At 36.9% G+C, this 14,337-nt stretch overlaps 1 protein-coding gene across 2 annotated transcripts in view; it reads left to right on the top strand.

Annotated features, from left to right (window-relative positions):
• atf7a (activating transcription factor 7a) overlaps positions 1-14,337 on the top strand; it is a 31,895-nt gene that overhangs the window by 5,105 nt on the left and 12,453 nt on the right. The window contains exons 2-5 of one of the 2 annotated variants that reach the window (XM_056238739.1): positions 4,279-4,350; positions 11,668-11,764; positions 13,391-13,521; positions 13,718-13,882. In XM_056238739.1, the coding sequence (XP_056094714.1) occupies positions 4,303-4,350; positions 11,668-11,764; positions 13,391-13,521; positions 13,718-13,882 (441 nt within the window). In that variant the 5' untranslated portion in view covers positions 4,279-4,302. Of the gene's footprint in view, positions 1-4,255; positions 4,351-11,667; positions 11,765-13,390; positions 13,522-13,717; positions 13,883-14,337 lie in introns of those variants that run through there. The other variant, XM_056238746.1, reaches the window with a different exon arrangement.

Below are 14,337 nucleotides of genomic sequence, written 5' to 3'. Positions count from 1 at the left end.
TTCATGATAATATATAAATAAATGCTGACACGGTTAAAATGCGAAATTGAAAAAGCGCTATTTAAACGTCACCGTTTCAATCAATGGTTTTGGCCCTCCAAAACGATTTAATCCAAAACCGATTTTTTCCCCCCAGCTAAATATTTTTGTTTGCCAATGTTTTTTTTTGTCTTTTTAGGTGCAAATGTTATGATGTCTGATTAATAAAAGGTTTTATTTAGAATTTGTTGGAAATAATTCAGTACAAAAACGTTCAAATATATTGCAAACAAGTCTTAATCATAACAGGAAGTGGTCTTCGATTACTCCAGTATGTCTTTGTTAATAATCTATCTTGGCTCTATTTTTGTTTTGGATGGTCAGTTGTAGCACACATTGATGCAGGTGGGCCGATCTCTGTTTGTCTGATTTATTGTGATGATGGTAAACTTCAGAGAGTGCGCTCCCCTAGTTTGAGGCTTACTGAGATGTGGACACTTCACCAAGGGTATAACGAATGGATGGTTCTCATTTGTATATAGTCACTCCGTGCATTTCTCTGACCAAACTGTCTGTGTGTATTGCAACCAGACCGAAAGCTCTGGCACCAAGCTGTTGGCTCACTTGTAGAGCGTGTGAGGTCTGCAAGGAATCAAGCTGCTTAGCTTGTACGCCACTTTGATCTCGGCCGTAATGGGAAGGGCCTTTCAGGGGCAAACAAGATGCAGTTACTTTCTTTATGGAAAACAGAGCAAGGGTCTTGGCAGTGGCTGCTAATTTCAGCTTGTAATAACTGCACGTCCTTCCACACGGGACACTTGAACACTAACACAATTGAAATAGTGATGTATATTGGTGTTTAATGTTTAGTCCAGCCATACATCCATCCGCTTATCCTATGTAGGGTCACGGTATTCTATTCTAATTAAAGTCTAGGCCTAATATTTCATTTGATTTATTTAAAAATATAACGTTTTTTATGTATTGCATGTTATATAGCATGTTGACAACTTGCATTGCTAAAAAAAATCTTTGGACATTAGCGTTTTTTTAGGGATGCACAATATATCGCCCACCATATCAATGTTCATTTTTAATTTTATTGTTATCAGCCCCAATGCCATAGTAAAATTAAAATTTGGCTGATATATTAAAGCTGATAAATAATGGATTATTTCCTTAAGCTGAGACACTTCAGATGCACACTGTTTGCCATGATGGTTTTTAATTGCTTGAAATATGATTGGAATCGCTTCCAAAAAATAAAAATACAGTTAAGTGCAACATGTGGAGCGCAAGTCTGTCATATAGGCTACATAAAATTATAATGAGAACATTATAAGTGTGTGCTTGGGACATGACTTTTAATGATGAGACATTAATCAGGCTCTCAAAAATTATATAAAAATTTGGATTTAGATTTATCTGCAAATATATCGGTTATCGGCTTTCAAGTATAAAAAGTTATCGGTATTGGGCAAAATTTTCATATTTTTTGTCTTTGGCTGTTGTCACATCTTGGAGTGTTTTTTTGAGCGTCCTCTCGCAAGTGTTGTGTTTTAAGACGATGTGAAGTTAAAAATAGTCCTTTAACCCTAAAAAACTGCATCTTGATACCACAGCATTGTTTAATTCTTTTGTGCTCCGTCTATCTGTTTTTTGTACACGAGGGCTACATTTATCTGAAGTAATGTTTTATAAACGCTTCCTAAACCGCATGTGCATATGAGTTATAATTGTTTCTTAAAATATGTATATTTTTTTGTACATTCATATTCCATTGGCACCTTGAGAGCAGTTGCTTTTGTTTGCTGTAAACTTTGCAGCGCCAGTGTTACATAAATTGGCAGCGACTCAGGCTGCAGACCTGCCTGCCATTTTAATGGCTTTTTATATTTTCACAGATGACAACGCAAGCTTTACCCATTTAAATCCCTGCTGTTATAGTCAAGGTGTTTGGTTCATTCTTCACCTTTTGTTTGCGCTGGTGATTGTGTAACACACCAGACGTCATTCCGAGCTGGTGGGGCATGTTGAAAGTTTAATGAAACTTCCCTCCATTTAAATTTAATGAACGTGTTACTTTTTCCAAAATTCCCAGCCTCTCCACACGTGGACCGTTGGGTTTAAAGGAGTGAGAGTGTAGATTGCTGTAAAGACAGATTCAACCATCCCAGTCAAGATGGCTAAAGGCCACCACTACTAAATAAAAATGCACACTAAACATATGTGTCAAACATAAATAGATTTAGAACAAAAGCTGGGTAATGTATTGAATATTTACTGTATGTTCGTGATGTTGTCAGTATAAAAGGAAGCAACATTGTGAAGATTATGATTATGCTCTTTATTTGGCCGATAGGTTTACTAAGGACCTTGACATAGTTTTCTTATTTTTCCTAATGGCTGGAATACACTAGTCAACTTTCCTCCCGATTTGCAGTCTGAAGGAGTCGCCGCTGGTTTGCCAAAATTCTTAACCAGTCTTCACATTTTGGCCAGTCAGAGTTGACAGATTTGACATAAAATTGCGTAGTGCATAAGGGGCCGATTTTTTTGTTGTTGTTTCAGATTCAGAATATGATTTCATCCAGTTGGAGGATAAAATGTTAAAATGTTCAAATTCACGTAAATCACGTAAAAAATTTAAAATGTCTGTTACAGTGAATTGATTCAAAACTCAGTTTCAGCGATTCATTTGCTACACTTAAAGGGATAGTTCACCCAAAAATGAAAATTGTCATCATTTTCTCACCCTCATGTTGTTACAAACTTGTTTGAATTTCTTTCTTCTGATGAACACAAAAGAAGATATTTTGAAGGCCTCAATGACTTCCATAGTATGTAAATGCTACGGAAGTCAATGGGGCCCATCAACTGTTTGGTTACAGACATTTTTTTAAATATCTTCTTTTGTGTTCACCAGAAGAAAGAAATTCATAGGGTTGGAAGTGGAACAACTTGAGGGAGTAAATGATTTTTTGGGTGAACTATCCTTTTAAAATTGGGTTGAGGTCTCCATGTTGGATTTTTTGTAGAGATATATGTTTGGTTGTCTACTATATATTGTTGTATTAGTGTATAAATGAAAATGATTAAATATAGCCTATATTTTTGTGTTAATTAAGTGAAAAGCAAAACACTTTGTTTAAAGCCATTTCTGAGCAAATATTGCAATTCACATGTTGAATGTTGTCAAAAGATTGAACTATTTTAAGATGCACAGAATCCCCATGGTCATGGAAAACATGGAAGTTTTTACATTTTAAAATTGTGATTTCCAGGCCTGGAAATGTCATTGAAATTTAAAAAGTCATGGACATTTTTGTAATCACTGCTAAATGAATACATGACTAATACATGAACTAATTAATTAAAAAAATTGGCTAAAAATGGCTTTTTGTGAGAATAACCTTCAATCAAAAGTCATGAAAAAACCCCGGATAGCCAGTGCTATTCTGAACATAGACCCTATCGTGGATCCGGGGAAGCTTTGGTTTGGTTTGATTACAGAGTAATGTCAAACATGCGTGTGTTTGTGTGGAAGGTGCTGGCAGTTTGTCTGGAATAACTGCAGTGGTTCAGCTAATAGGAAAAGAGGGAGTGTCTACGACGAGCCAATACACACGCATGCCATTCCCCTGGATCAGAGCGGCTCATTCCAGACATGTCTCTCCAGAATTACCATTAGTGCACGGCCCTTCCTTCATTTAAAACACTTACACTCATTACACTCTCTTGAATTAGATGAAAAAGCAATCAATTGATCTTATCTCCATGGTAAATCAGTTCCCGGCGTCTGGCAAAACGGTACCAGCACAACCTCTCGATGTCAATGTAGATGTCTTGAGTTCCTGTGAAAAGTGATGAGCGTCTGGGAGTGTGGGTTGCTGATATTTGATCCTGAGAAACGGGTGGAGGAGTTCAGAGAATGACTGCGGACAAAGGTGTAGAGTGGCACTAGAGTCGTCGCTCCAGACAAGCTTTGTTGAGATAGTGTCAGGAAGACTACAATGAAAAGTAGAGGAGGGGCCAAAAAGACTGAGCAAATCCCAAACACCGCGTGTCATTGGTCTGCCAGATGCCCCCAGTGTGAAGAAAGTATCACCACCGGGGAAACTTGTAGTTGCTGCATTAACATGCATGTGCTCGTTTCTTCGCATTGTTTTTAAACACCCATCGTTTCCTGAGCTGAGCGAGGATCCAGGCAGAAGCATCCCTGGAAACGACTGTAGAACTTTTCCTGGCTTAAACCTCTAGGAAAACCCTTCAGTAATGTTCTCGCCTTCTCTTCCACAGTTACATTGCAAAGCCTTTGCAAAGATGGGGGATGACAAGCCTTTTGTGTGCAGCGCTCCTGGCTGTGGGCAGGTAAGTTCACTTTCACTTTGTCTTGGGTTTCAGGTGTGGGTGTTCTTTGCTGGTTCATTCTCCTCTGGTTATTGAAGAGTGTCGGCGTGCACGGCGTCGTCCTCACAGCTGTACGGTGGCAGCACGTCTGCCCGGCGTGTGTGTGGAGGGAGGTGTGCCTGCTGTACCGCTCTGTAAACATGTTATTTTTGTCACAGGGCCACACTGATGAAGCTGATAGTGCACTTGTGAAACTGCGTTAACGTCTCTTCCACTGTCTGACTCACTCACAAACTTAGCCAGTGACTAATCGCAGCTCAGTTATCTTCTACACTTGTCTGGTTTGAGTCAAAGTCCATGCAGACGCTATGATGCGATTATTGACTAATATGTAATACTATAAAAAATGTGTTTATGCTGGTGAAGTCGGTCAAGAGGTTTCTGTATTTTTTTCCAGTAAAAATATCAAATCATCCTTTAAAAAAAACAAAAAAAACGAAAATCTAAAAATTAAATAAGGAAATGTTAGAAAGTAAAGAAATGTTTTCAGAGAATGTGTGTGTATATATATATAAGAAATATTCTCTGAAAATAAGTTATAATGTCTTAAGCAATTTTGCTTCTCAAGTAATTATATTTTCCAGTGTAAGAAGTGAAAAACAATGTGGCCTTTGGAGGCTTGTGCTGCTTTGAGGGCATTGAAAACCGAAAGAGGAAGTGATCGAGACCCATCCTACTCAGTGAGACAGTGATGCTCATTTTGTGGTTTTGATCTGAATGTTCTCCTTCGCAGTTACGTAAAAAATAAAATCGTGAGAAATGTAGCATGGACCGAAAGGAGGCAATTTAACAGTTACACCTTGCCTCTCCAGGACTGAATGCAACAATGATCATTTAACCGTACCGTTAGCAGCATAATCTTGAGAATTGAGAGGAACAACATGAACTTGATGAATAATTTATGCAAGTTAGTTGTTTGCAGATGTTTCTTTCTATAATCCACAGGGACAATGACTGTTTGCTACTGCTTGCTCTGACCTAGCCAGACGTCCTTACGTAAAAGGGGCCTTAGATATTGGAACTATTGCTTATACTTTTTTTTTGCAGATGATTAAAACAGGTGAAAAAATCTCATAGACTTGTACTACCGTTCAAAAAATTGTGGTCGGTAAGATCTTTCAATGTTTTTGAAAGAAGTCTCTTATGCTCACCAAGGCTGCATTTTATTTGATAAAAAATAATCATATTTTGAAATATTACTACAATTTAAAATAACTGTTTTCTATTTGAATGTATTTTTTTAATGTAATTTATTCCTGTGATGGTAAAGCTGAATTTCCAGCATGATTACTCCAGTCTCACATGATTCTTCAGAAATCATTCTAATATGCTGATTTTCTGCCTCAGAAACATTTCTTATTATTATCAATGTTGAAAACATATATGCTGCTTAATGTTTTTGTGGAAACCGTGAAGAGTTTTTTTCAGGATTCTTTGATGAATTAGGATAAATGTTGTTACTGCCACTTTTGATCAATTTAATGGATAAAAGTATTGCCGACAATGCCGAGTAAAAGTATTAATTTCTTTAAAACAAAAAAACTGACCCCAAAGAGTTTTGAATGATAGTATACATTGAAGCATTCTGAAGCATCTTAGCTGTATCATGTTGTCAGGTGAAGACTTTTTTTTTTTAAACCATCAGCTCCGGTAAACCAAAACTAAAGGCCACATAAAAGGAAATAAAGGAGATTGGTTGAAATAGAGATCAGGTTGTGCACATCTGTCAGGCTTTGTTAAGATGCTTAGATGTGTGTAGCTGGATGAGGGGAGTGAGGATTGACTCTACTTGAGGTATTGTTCTTTTGTTGACGAGCAAACGCTGTTTGCGTCATACTGAAGTCTATAGGGGTTTAAGATTGTTTTGCTCCATCCCATTGAACCAGATTTTCACGTGACTCCACTGTTTTGTCAACCTATTACTGAAAAATAACACTGAGATTTGAGATTTTCAATGCTAGTGCATGTTTAAAGATATTTTCAGAGTGAATTAATCCTTTTTAATGTACTTTGATTATAATGTCTGATATTTTACACTCATTTCTTCTGTATCGCAATCATATGAATATAAAAAAACAATGTGCAACAAAATTAAAATTGGGTTTAACTAGAGGCTGCACTTTAGCTAGTGTTGGATCAGGCTTGGATCTGAACTCTGCTGATAGGTGGATCTCCAGGAACAGGATGGACACCACTGTTATAAATAATATGTCATGTAATATTACATTTACCACAGAAAAGCCATTTAATGACCATCAACTTGTTAGTCAGCTGGAAAAAATAAACACTAGAGAGGAGCATTTTGCTAAATATATGCACTATATTGCATATTCATTGTATTTTTACTTAACATCTTCTTCAATGTTTAAAGGGGTAGGGGTCCTATTATGCCCTTTTACGAAGTCTTGATTTTGTTTTTGGGGTGTATTAGAATATGTTTTCATGCTCGATTGTTACAAAAAAAACGCATTTATTTTTCACATTTTACATTATTACAGCTCCTCTCTCTCTCCCAAGTCTGGTTGAACGCGTCGTTTTGGATGAATGTCCCCTACCCGGGAAGAATCTCGTTGTAGTCCCTACCAGCCGTTTGTTGTAGTCCTTCAAAAGCGATTTCTGTAAAAGAAAATATCTCCCTTTGCATTGAACTTTGAGCGTCGTAACTTTGCAGATGTTGTTTATGCTCAAACAGCAACATTACACACTGATGACATTATAAAACGCTGTTATCGTGTAAATGAACGGCAAAAACTCATAAAAAGTTTTTAGTTGAAAATGGTGTTGTGTAAACAGCCCCTAAATCTGACTGTACTTTGCTGTTTGGTGATCATGAAACAATCAAACCACATTTACAGTATAATCTGCATATATTCTTCTCTGACAGATCACTTTTATAAAGCTTTTTAGTTTTCTTCTCATCATGCAAGCACGTTATCACTTCGAGAAAACCAATGAAAAACAGGAAAAAACAATATTTTATATATTTATATATATATTATATATTTATATATATTTACAGATGACTGTACTATTTACCGAAAATAATTCTGTGAACCATGGTCTGAAAAATTGTTTGGAAGGAGGTCTGGAAATTTGAGTCTGGAAAAGTATAGAATTTTGAAATGGAAAATGTGTAGGAACCCTGTACACCGATTATGACTTTTCATGGCAAATTCCGATAGCGGTTGCCTATTTTATTTGTTGTTTATTTGCTCTATAACAGGCTAAAATGGCCTTAAAAAACAACCATCTGTTGCCATTTGAAATTAGAGACAACCACTGCATTTTAATCACGATCCAAACAAAGATGCTACACACATGTAGCATGAGCAGTTGTTTTTGATTTAAATTAGATTGCATAATTTCAAGACTTAAAGTGAAAACAGAATGGTCTGACTTTAGCTTTGTGAAATATGTTACATAAGACACCTGCACAAAACAAAAAGAGACGAACTGAATGAAAATGCCATTTCACTATCTGACAGCAGGTGGCACTTATGGAAAAGAAGCGTTTCTTTACACAAAGCAGTTGCGCTTTTAAACACTACTTTACACGGATGGGAAGAGGAAAAGAAAATGCCATCGAACCTATTCTAAAGACAGTCAGTTCCCTTCAGAGATCCATTCATATAAACCCCCACCCCACCCTAATTTAATATTTATATTTTTCTACCCATATTTCGAGCATCGCGAACTGTGGTCTTGCTGTGCCTGGTATTTTCTCTGCTGCGCGTCTGCGCTCTCCTCTTTAAATCAGTCTTCAGCATGTCCCGTCTCTGGCCTGTGTTAACGTCCTGTTTACAGACTTCATTATAATTTCACATGAATGACATTTCGGGAAATGATTGCAATGCAGTTTGTGTGCAAGTCCAGAAAAGAGATCAGCCAAAATGAAACTAAAAACCAGCCGGTTGCCGATCGTGTTTTTGGCCGGTTGATTGGTGCATTTCTAGAAGAAAGGTCGCACCACAATAATTATTTACACTCGCACAAATACTCCCAAATAAATTTTGAGGTTGCATTTAATTTCAGGAGCATATCCAACCAAAATGGTCACAATTTTGAGCCTTAATAATGTAATCAAATGTAAAATAACACTGCATATAATCTCCACTGTGTAAATTAAATAAAGATTAAGCCTTATTAAAGTTACAAAAGTTATTCAGTCAAGAGCAGTGAAAGATTTTTGTTTTTTGATAAACATTAAAAACACAAACAGCAGCAGCAATATTAGGCTGCGGTCACTTTAATACATTATGCACTGATCCAATACTGATACTGTACTAATGCGTTGTCTTTCTCAACTGTTTACGTTCACTGAAGACATAACCTACCGTGTTTGCATGTCAAGATGGGCATGTTGGCATGATTTTTGTATTTTGTTCATTTAAGTGCAAGAAGACATGAAAGCGAAATCAATGTAGTATTCACGCGCTGTCTGAGACGTGTGCGCACACAAAACTTCTCACACAGCGCGCACAGGTTCTCTTTTGCATCTTCTTGCACTAAAATGTTTAATGTTGAACTTCTGTGAGTTTGCAGCTCTGGCCCAATCGGGACAGTGACAGTTCCGTCAACTGGCCAGAGCGTCTTATCGCTGATCCCTGCCCAGCAGTTTCGTTATTATTTTGTGCCTGTCCGAATTCGTTCAGAGTGCCTGTTTAAACACAGAAGGCAATGTGTGCTGTTCAGGTCTCATCTGGGCTCGCAAGCTATTAACACCCGGAGATGACGGCATAAATGACTGGTCATATTAGAGCATACGGCACTCGCATCGAACAAAGTTTACAAAGAGTGACTGTTTTGTCCAGGTGTTTTTCGCTGTTGTAACGAATTGGGAATGTTCCCAGACAGGAGATTTATGTGATGCACACAGCGGCTCTATCAGCGGCGTGTTTTCTTCGCTTGTTGTGCTGAACTGCAACACCAACACATGAGGAACACTTTTGTCAACAATAGATTTACATTCTAACAGATGATTGGAGGTGAGATGATAGTGGTCTATGCATTTTTTTGTTACCTTATTATATATGCCTAGTCAGATTTAATATTAAGAGTGGTGCAAGTGCGTGCTGAACCATGGGTGGTGAACGATACTGTTAATTTTTTTAATTTTATTGAGAACCGTTACACCCAATTTTTAGGTCAGTTAAATACTAAACTGTGCCGCTATGTAACGTAGTCATTCTTGACTATTAGAATAGCACTATTTGTTGCATTTCCCAATTGTCACATTCTTCTTTCTTAGAGGAAGATACAAAAGAGGAAGTATAAAAACTAAGTCATCTACTGCATGCAAGGCAATCTAGCTGCATTTCTTGTTTGTTGGTGTTAATTAGTTTCTCTGTTTGCTTCAGTCAAGCTGTTGTCCTTGTGTTGTCATCATGTGTTGTCCTTGCCAGAGTAACTCATTTAAGTTGAGGGAGAAGAAGCTATGAGACATGCAGTTGTTGTATTGGGGATGCTGGCACAGCTAAAAATAAGCTTCTGACACTTGACTGTGTTTCCACTTTGCGCTGTCACTGCTGAACTGTAGCCATGACATGGAGCCAGAAATAATCTGAAGAAGACTGGAGCCCAGTGAACATGGCTTGAGTCATGAAATCCACTCAGAAAGAGGAAAAGATAATCTTAGAGGCTCCACCTTGTTTTGCAAGGATTCAGTAGTGGAGGTGCTTCTTCAAACAACACTTAATTTCAGTAAATGTAAAAAAAAAAAAACCCACAAAATCCCTGAACTGAATCACGTTTAATCAGTGGAGTCCGATTCCAACTCTTATGAGCTGGTCCTTTTTAATGAATAAAACAAATACAGCACAATAAGTGTAGTCCAAATTCCTGAACAAATGACACTTTTTTTTCAGTCAATCAAAAACATGCATTGCAACCAGTGTAGTCGGAATCCCAAGCAAGCTATTTTGAGTCAGTTACTTTAATTGAATCAAAAACATGGGGCTCAAACAGTGTTGTCCAATTAGCAAGCATATATCTATTTTGAGCTGGTTCTTTTTAGTCAATCAAAAACAATACATCGCAACCAGTGTAGACCGATTCTTGTATTAATGACTCTTGAATCTTTTCTTTTTAATGAAACAAAAACATGCAGCGCAAACATTGTTGTCAGATTATTGCAGATTATGTCAGCAAATCATTATTTTAAGTCAAAAATATAAGAACACGTCCAAAGTATAGTCTGATATTCCCAGATTAATTGCTTTTATGAACCGGTTCTTTTTAGTGAATCAAAAACATACAGTTTACATCTTACTGTGTAAAATCTTATGTTGTACTTACTCCTGTTGTTCATATTATGTTATTAATGCAATTCATTTATTATATAGTTGACTATATGAAAATAGGCTGCTTCTATAAAGACTGAGCAAGGTGATCAAAATGACTGCATATCTTTTTCAAGAATTGTTGTAAATTTAGAACCAGAATCTTTACATTTCATTAGATTCATTAGATTCCCATTCCTACTTAGCACAGCTGTTTCACTGCTATCTGTCAGATCATAACATTTTAATTCATCATATTACAAAAAAGCATCTTTAATACTTGTGGAGATGGTTTCTTAATAAATATCCACGATTCACTAGCTGTGCATGTGCAGCACACGGTTTTAACATCAGAACAGCTGTTTTGTTAAATATAAGATAAATATAAAAGCACATTGGAGAATGCATGATTGCCTGTCATAAATGTTAATTGAATACATCTGTGTAGTTTGCTCAGCCCATGAGCTGTTGTGTCCTGCATGCATAACATCATGGCTCTGGCACTGGTGTTAAACCACAAAACTCCACCTTAGCATAAGCACTTTTGTCATTTGCACAATGTATTTTTGGACTGTTCGGAAAGACATTTTTATTGTTTGACAAAATGTGGAAGTTCAATACTTACAGTGTAATGCTTTAGCTGCACTTCTGAACGGAAGCGTAAAGAAACGTAAGCATTGTAAGCCTGGAGGTTGTATCAGGGTACAAAGGTCAGCTGTGAAACAGAAAGCCACTTCTACTGTAAGTCTTTGACACTGACACTGTATAGTTACATCCTATACCTCAGAGACATTGAGTAGGGCACGGGTTTGGTGAAAAACGATCATTATGGAGTCCTCTCTGGCCTACATTATCTGTTTCGAAAGACAAATCTTGTCAATGCCACTCCCTCTTCTTCCTTTGGAAGTGTGTCTCTGCCCTGAGGTCATGAAATGCTCCTCTTTCTTCTTCTGGCCAGATTTGTCTCGTAATCCATCTGTTCATCTGTGTCCCTCTGTAGAGGTTTACTAATGAGGACCACCTGGCTGTCCACAAACACAAACATCAAATGACGCTGAATTTTGGACCCGCCAGAACGGACTCAGTCATCATTGCAGGTACTTTGCACACAGACAATATGATAGATATATGTAGTGCCTCAAACATATTATTTTTAATGAAGTGTCGTGACGTGTAGCCAAGTATGGTGTGTATATTTTTACATATAATTATAGACTGGTTTCAGTATATAAAAAGAAATCACAAAAAATAATATATAAATGTATGTACAATTTAATGATATCATAGTTTAATTATATACAGTACAATATATATATATATTTCAATATTAAATGAACTGCTCTGAGTTAACTGCACGAGCATTTTACCCTTTCATTTGTCAAAAAATAAAAATAAAAGTTAGGTTTAACTTGAAGAAATTATAACAAAAATATATTTTTATTGCACAGTAGAGTCAACTTCTTCAAGTGATAATAATAATAATACTAATAATACATTTTGTTAAAACACACAGAAACTCAAAGGTCTTCATTACAATCTAACAAAATAAAAGTTCGGTCTAACTTGAAGAAATGATGAAAGAAATGTAATACTATTGCACAGTACAATGTACTTCTTAAAGTAATAATAATAATAGAAATACAATTTATTAAAACATATTTTTAAGGGATATTACACAAGTTTTCATACATGTTTTAATTTAAACAGTAAACTTAAATTTAAAATGTTCATTTAATTACATTTTGAAAAATGAACAAAATTGTTAATTTTATAAAAAGATTTGATAACCACCATACATTGAAGTCAATTTGTATTTGACCGTATAATGTTTTTATATTATATGGACTCCTGACAGTAAAATAACCTACAATAAACCTATATTAGTGTTAGTGACATGTAAAGGCCAAGTATGGTAACCCATACTCGGAATTTGTCCTCTCCATTTAACCCATCCGTGTTAGTGCACATACTTTTACTTTAGTAGTAATGAACACACACACACACACACACACACACACGGAGCAGTGGGCAGCCATTCACTGTGGCCCCCAGGGAGCGATTGGGGGTTAGGTGCCTTTCTCAAAGGCACCTCAATCATTTCCTTTTACCACTTTCTGGTTACCAGTCTGACTCTCTAACCATTAGGCCACGACCGCCCAATATAAAGGCCCAGTCATGAAAAGAAAAAAAGTGATGTACAGTGAAACCGACAGAATCTTAAAATGCACCGTCATACATTATGCATTATTATATTAATTAAATAAATATTTATAGTGATTATTAATTTGTCTTTGGTAGGTTCATGTCCCTACCTTCCATCCCCATATTTACATCCATGTTTTTATGTGTCACTACTTTTGTGGGAAATGGTAACCAGGAATGCTGGTTTCAGTGGCACTGACAAAACAAATAGTGTAGAGATTTAACAATGCAATTTGATATCATTACTTTTTAGCTATTGAGTGAAGCTAAATCCCCTTAAGCTAGTAGTTTTAAGGGGGGAAATTTCTCAATGTGTTTTTTTTTTTGTCTTGTTAAACCTTTGGGAAAAAACCACACAAATGTAATAACCTTGAACTCTCACAGATTTATCATGTTAAATCGTAATCAGATTTGGTTTGTACTGCTGCGTAGAGCCATTTAGCTGCACGGCAGAGTTTATATTGTCCATGTCCTGCTTAAGGAAACAATGAGATCTCTCGGTTTCTCACTCTCTATCCCAGACCAGACGCCGACTCCCACTCGTTTCCTGAAAAACTGTGAAGAGGTGGGCCTTTTCAATGAGCTGGCCGGCTCGTTCGAGCAGGAGTTCCCTAAAGGCCAGGAAGATGAGGACAAGAGGGCCAAGAACCCGGTGAGCTGCGGGACTGGGTGGAGGGATTCAGTCATACAGTCATACGTGCTCCAAACATGAGGAGCTCTGGCTGCCTGCTGCCAGAACTCAGATTTATGGACTGCAGAGTTGCCTATCAGTTCTCGTGTAACACTGTCTCGTCTAGCCCTCTCTCCATCTATCACATTCTTCATCTCTCTTTCTTTTTTGCATGTAGTTGCCGGCTCCTAATTCGGGAGCACTAGACATGAGTTTGCAGACGCCTTCAGACGTTAAGGTGAAGGAGGAGGACCCCGTGGAGGTGGACTCCTCTCCGCCTGACAGTCCTGACTCCTTCTCCAGCATGTCAGATAGCAGCAGAGAGCCCATAGGCAGAGGACAGGTACAGGCTTTATGCAAACCAAACTGTGCTAGAACAGATACAGTAAAGCCCAAAAGTCTGAGACCACACTGGATATCTGCAATTCAAAATGGCTAGGTCACTAATCAGGTACATTTGTGACATTGGTCATGTGAATCTTTGTACATTGAAGCACAAGATGCTCTTTGGATTGTTTTCAAATCATGCTGGAGAACATGATCCTAGGTTTTACACAAACTTGTGGGGTTTATGCAGCTCAACACTGCTGTCAATAAAGCAAAAGGAGTTATTTCTGAAATTCATGTACATTTTTTAATTGAAACATTCACTTCTAACATTTCACTTTTCACTTCTATGTCAAAATAGTATTTGTGATAATACATTTAAAAAAAGTTAATAATTAAATGTAATTATTTTTATTTTTATTTTTTAATTATTAATTATAAATGTATTTGTATCATTATATTTAATCATTT

This window comes from Rhinichthys klamathensis, unplaced genomic scaffold, assembly GCF_029890125.1.
Source record: "Rhinichthys klamathensis goyatoka isolate OS25496 unplaced genomic scaffold, OSU_Roscu_1.1 h1tg000020l_1, whole genome shotgun sequence".
NCBI lineage: Eukaryota > Metazoa > Chordata > Actinopteri > Cypriniformes > Leuciscidae > Rhinichthys > Rhinichthys klamathensis.
Note: the sequence above shows the minus strand (reverse complement) of the source record. Positions and strands in the feature narration are given on the sequence as shown.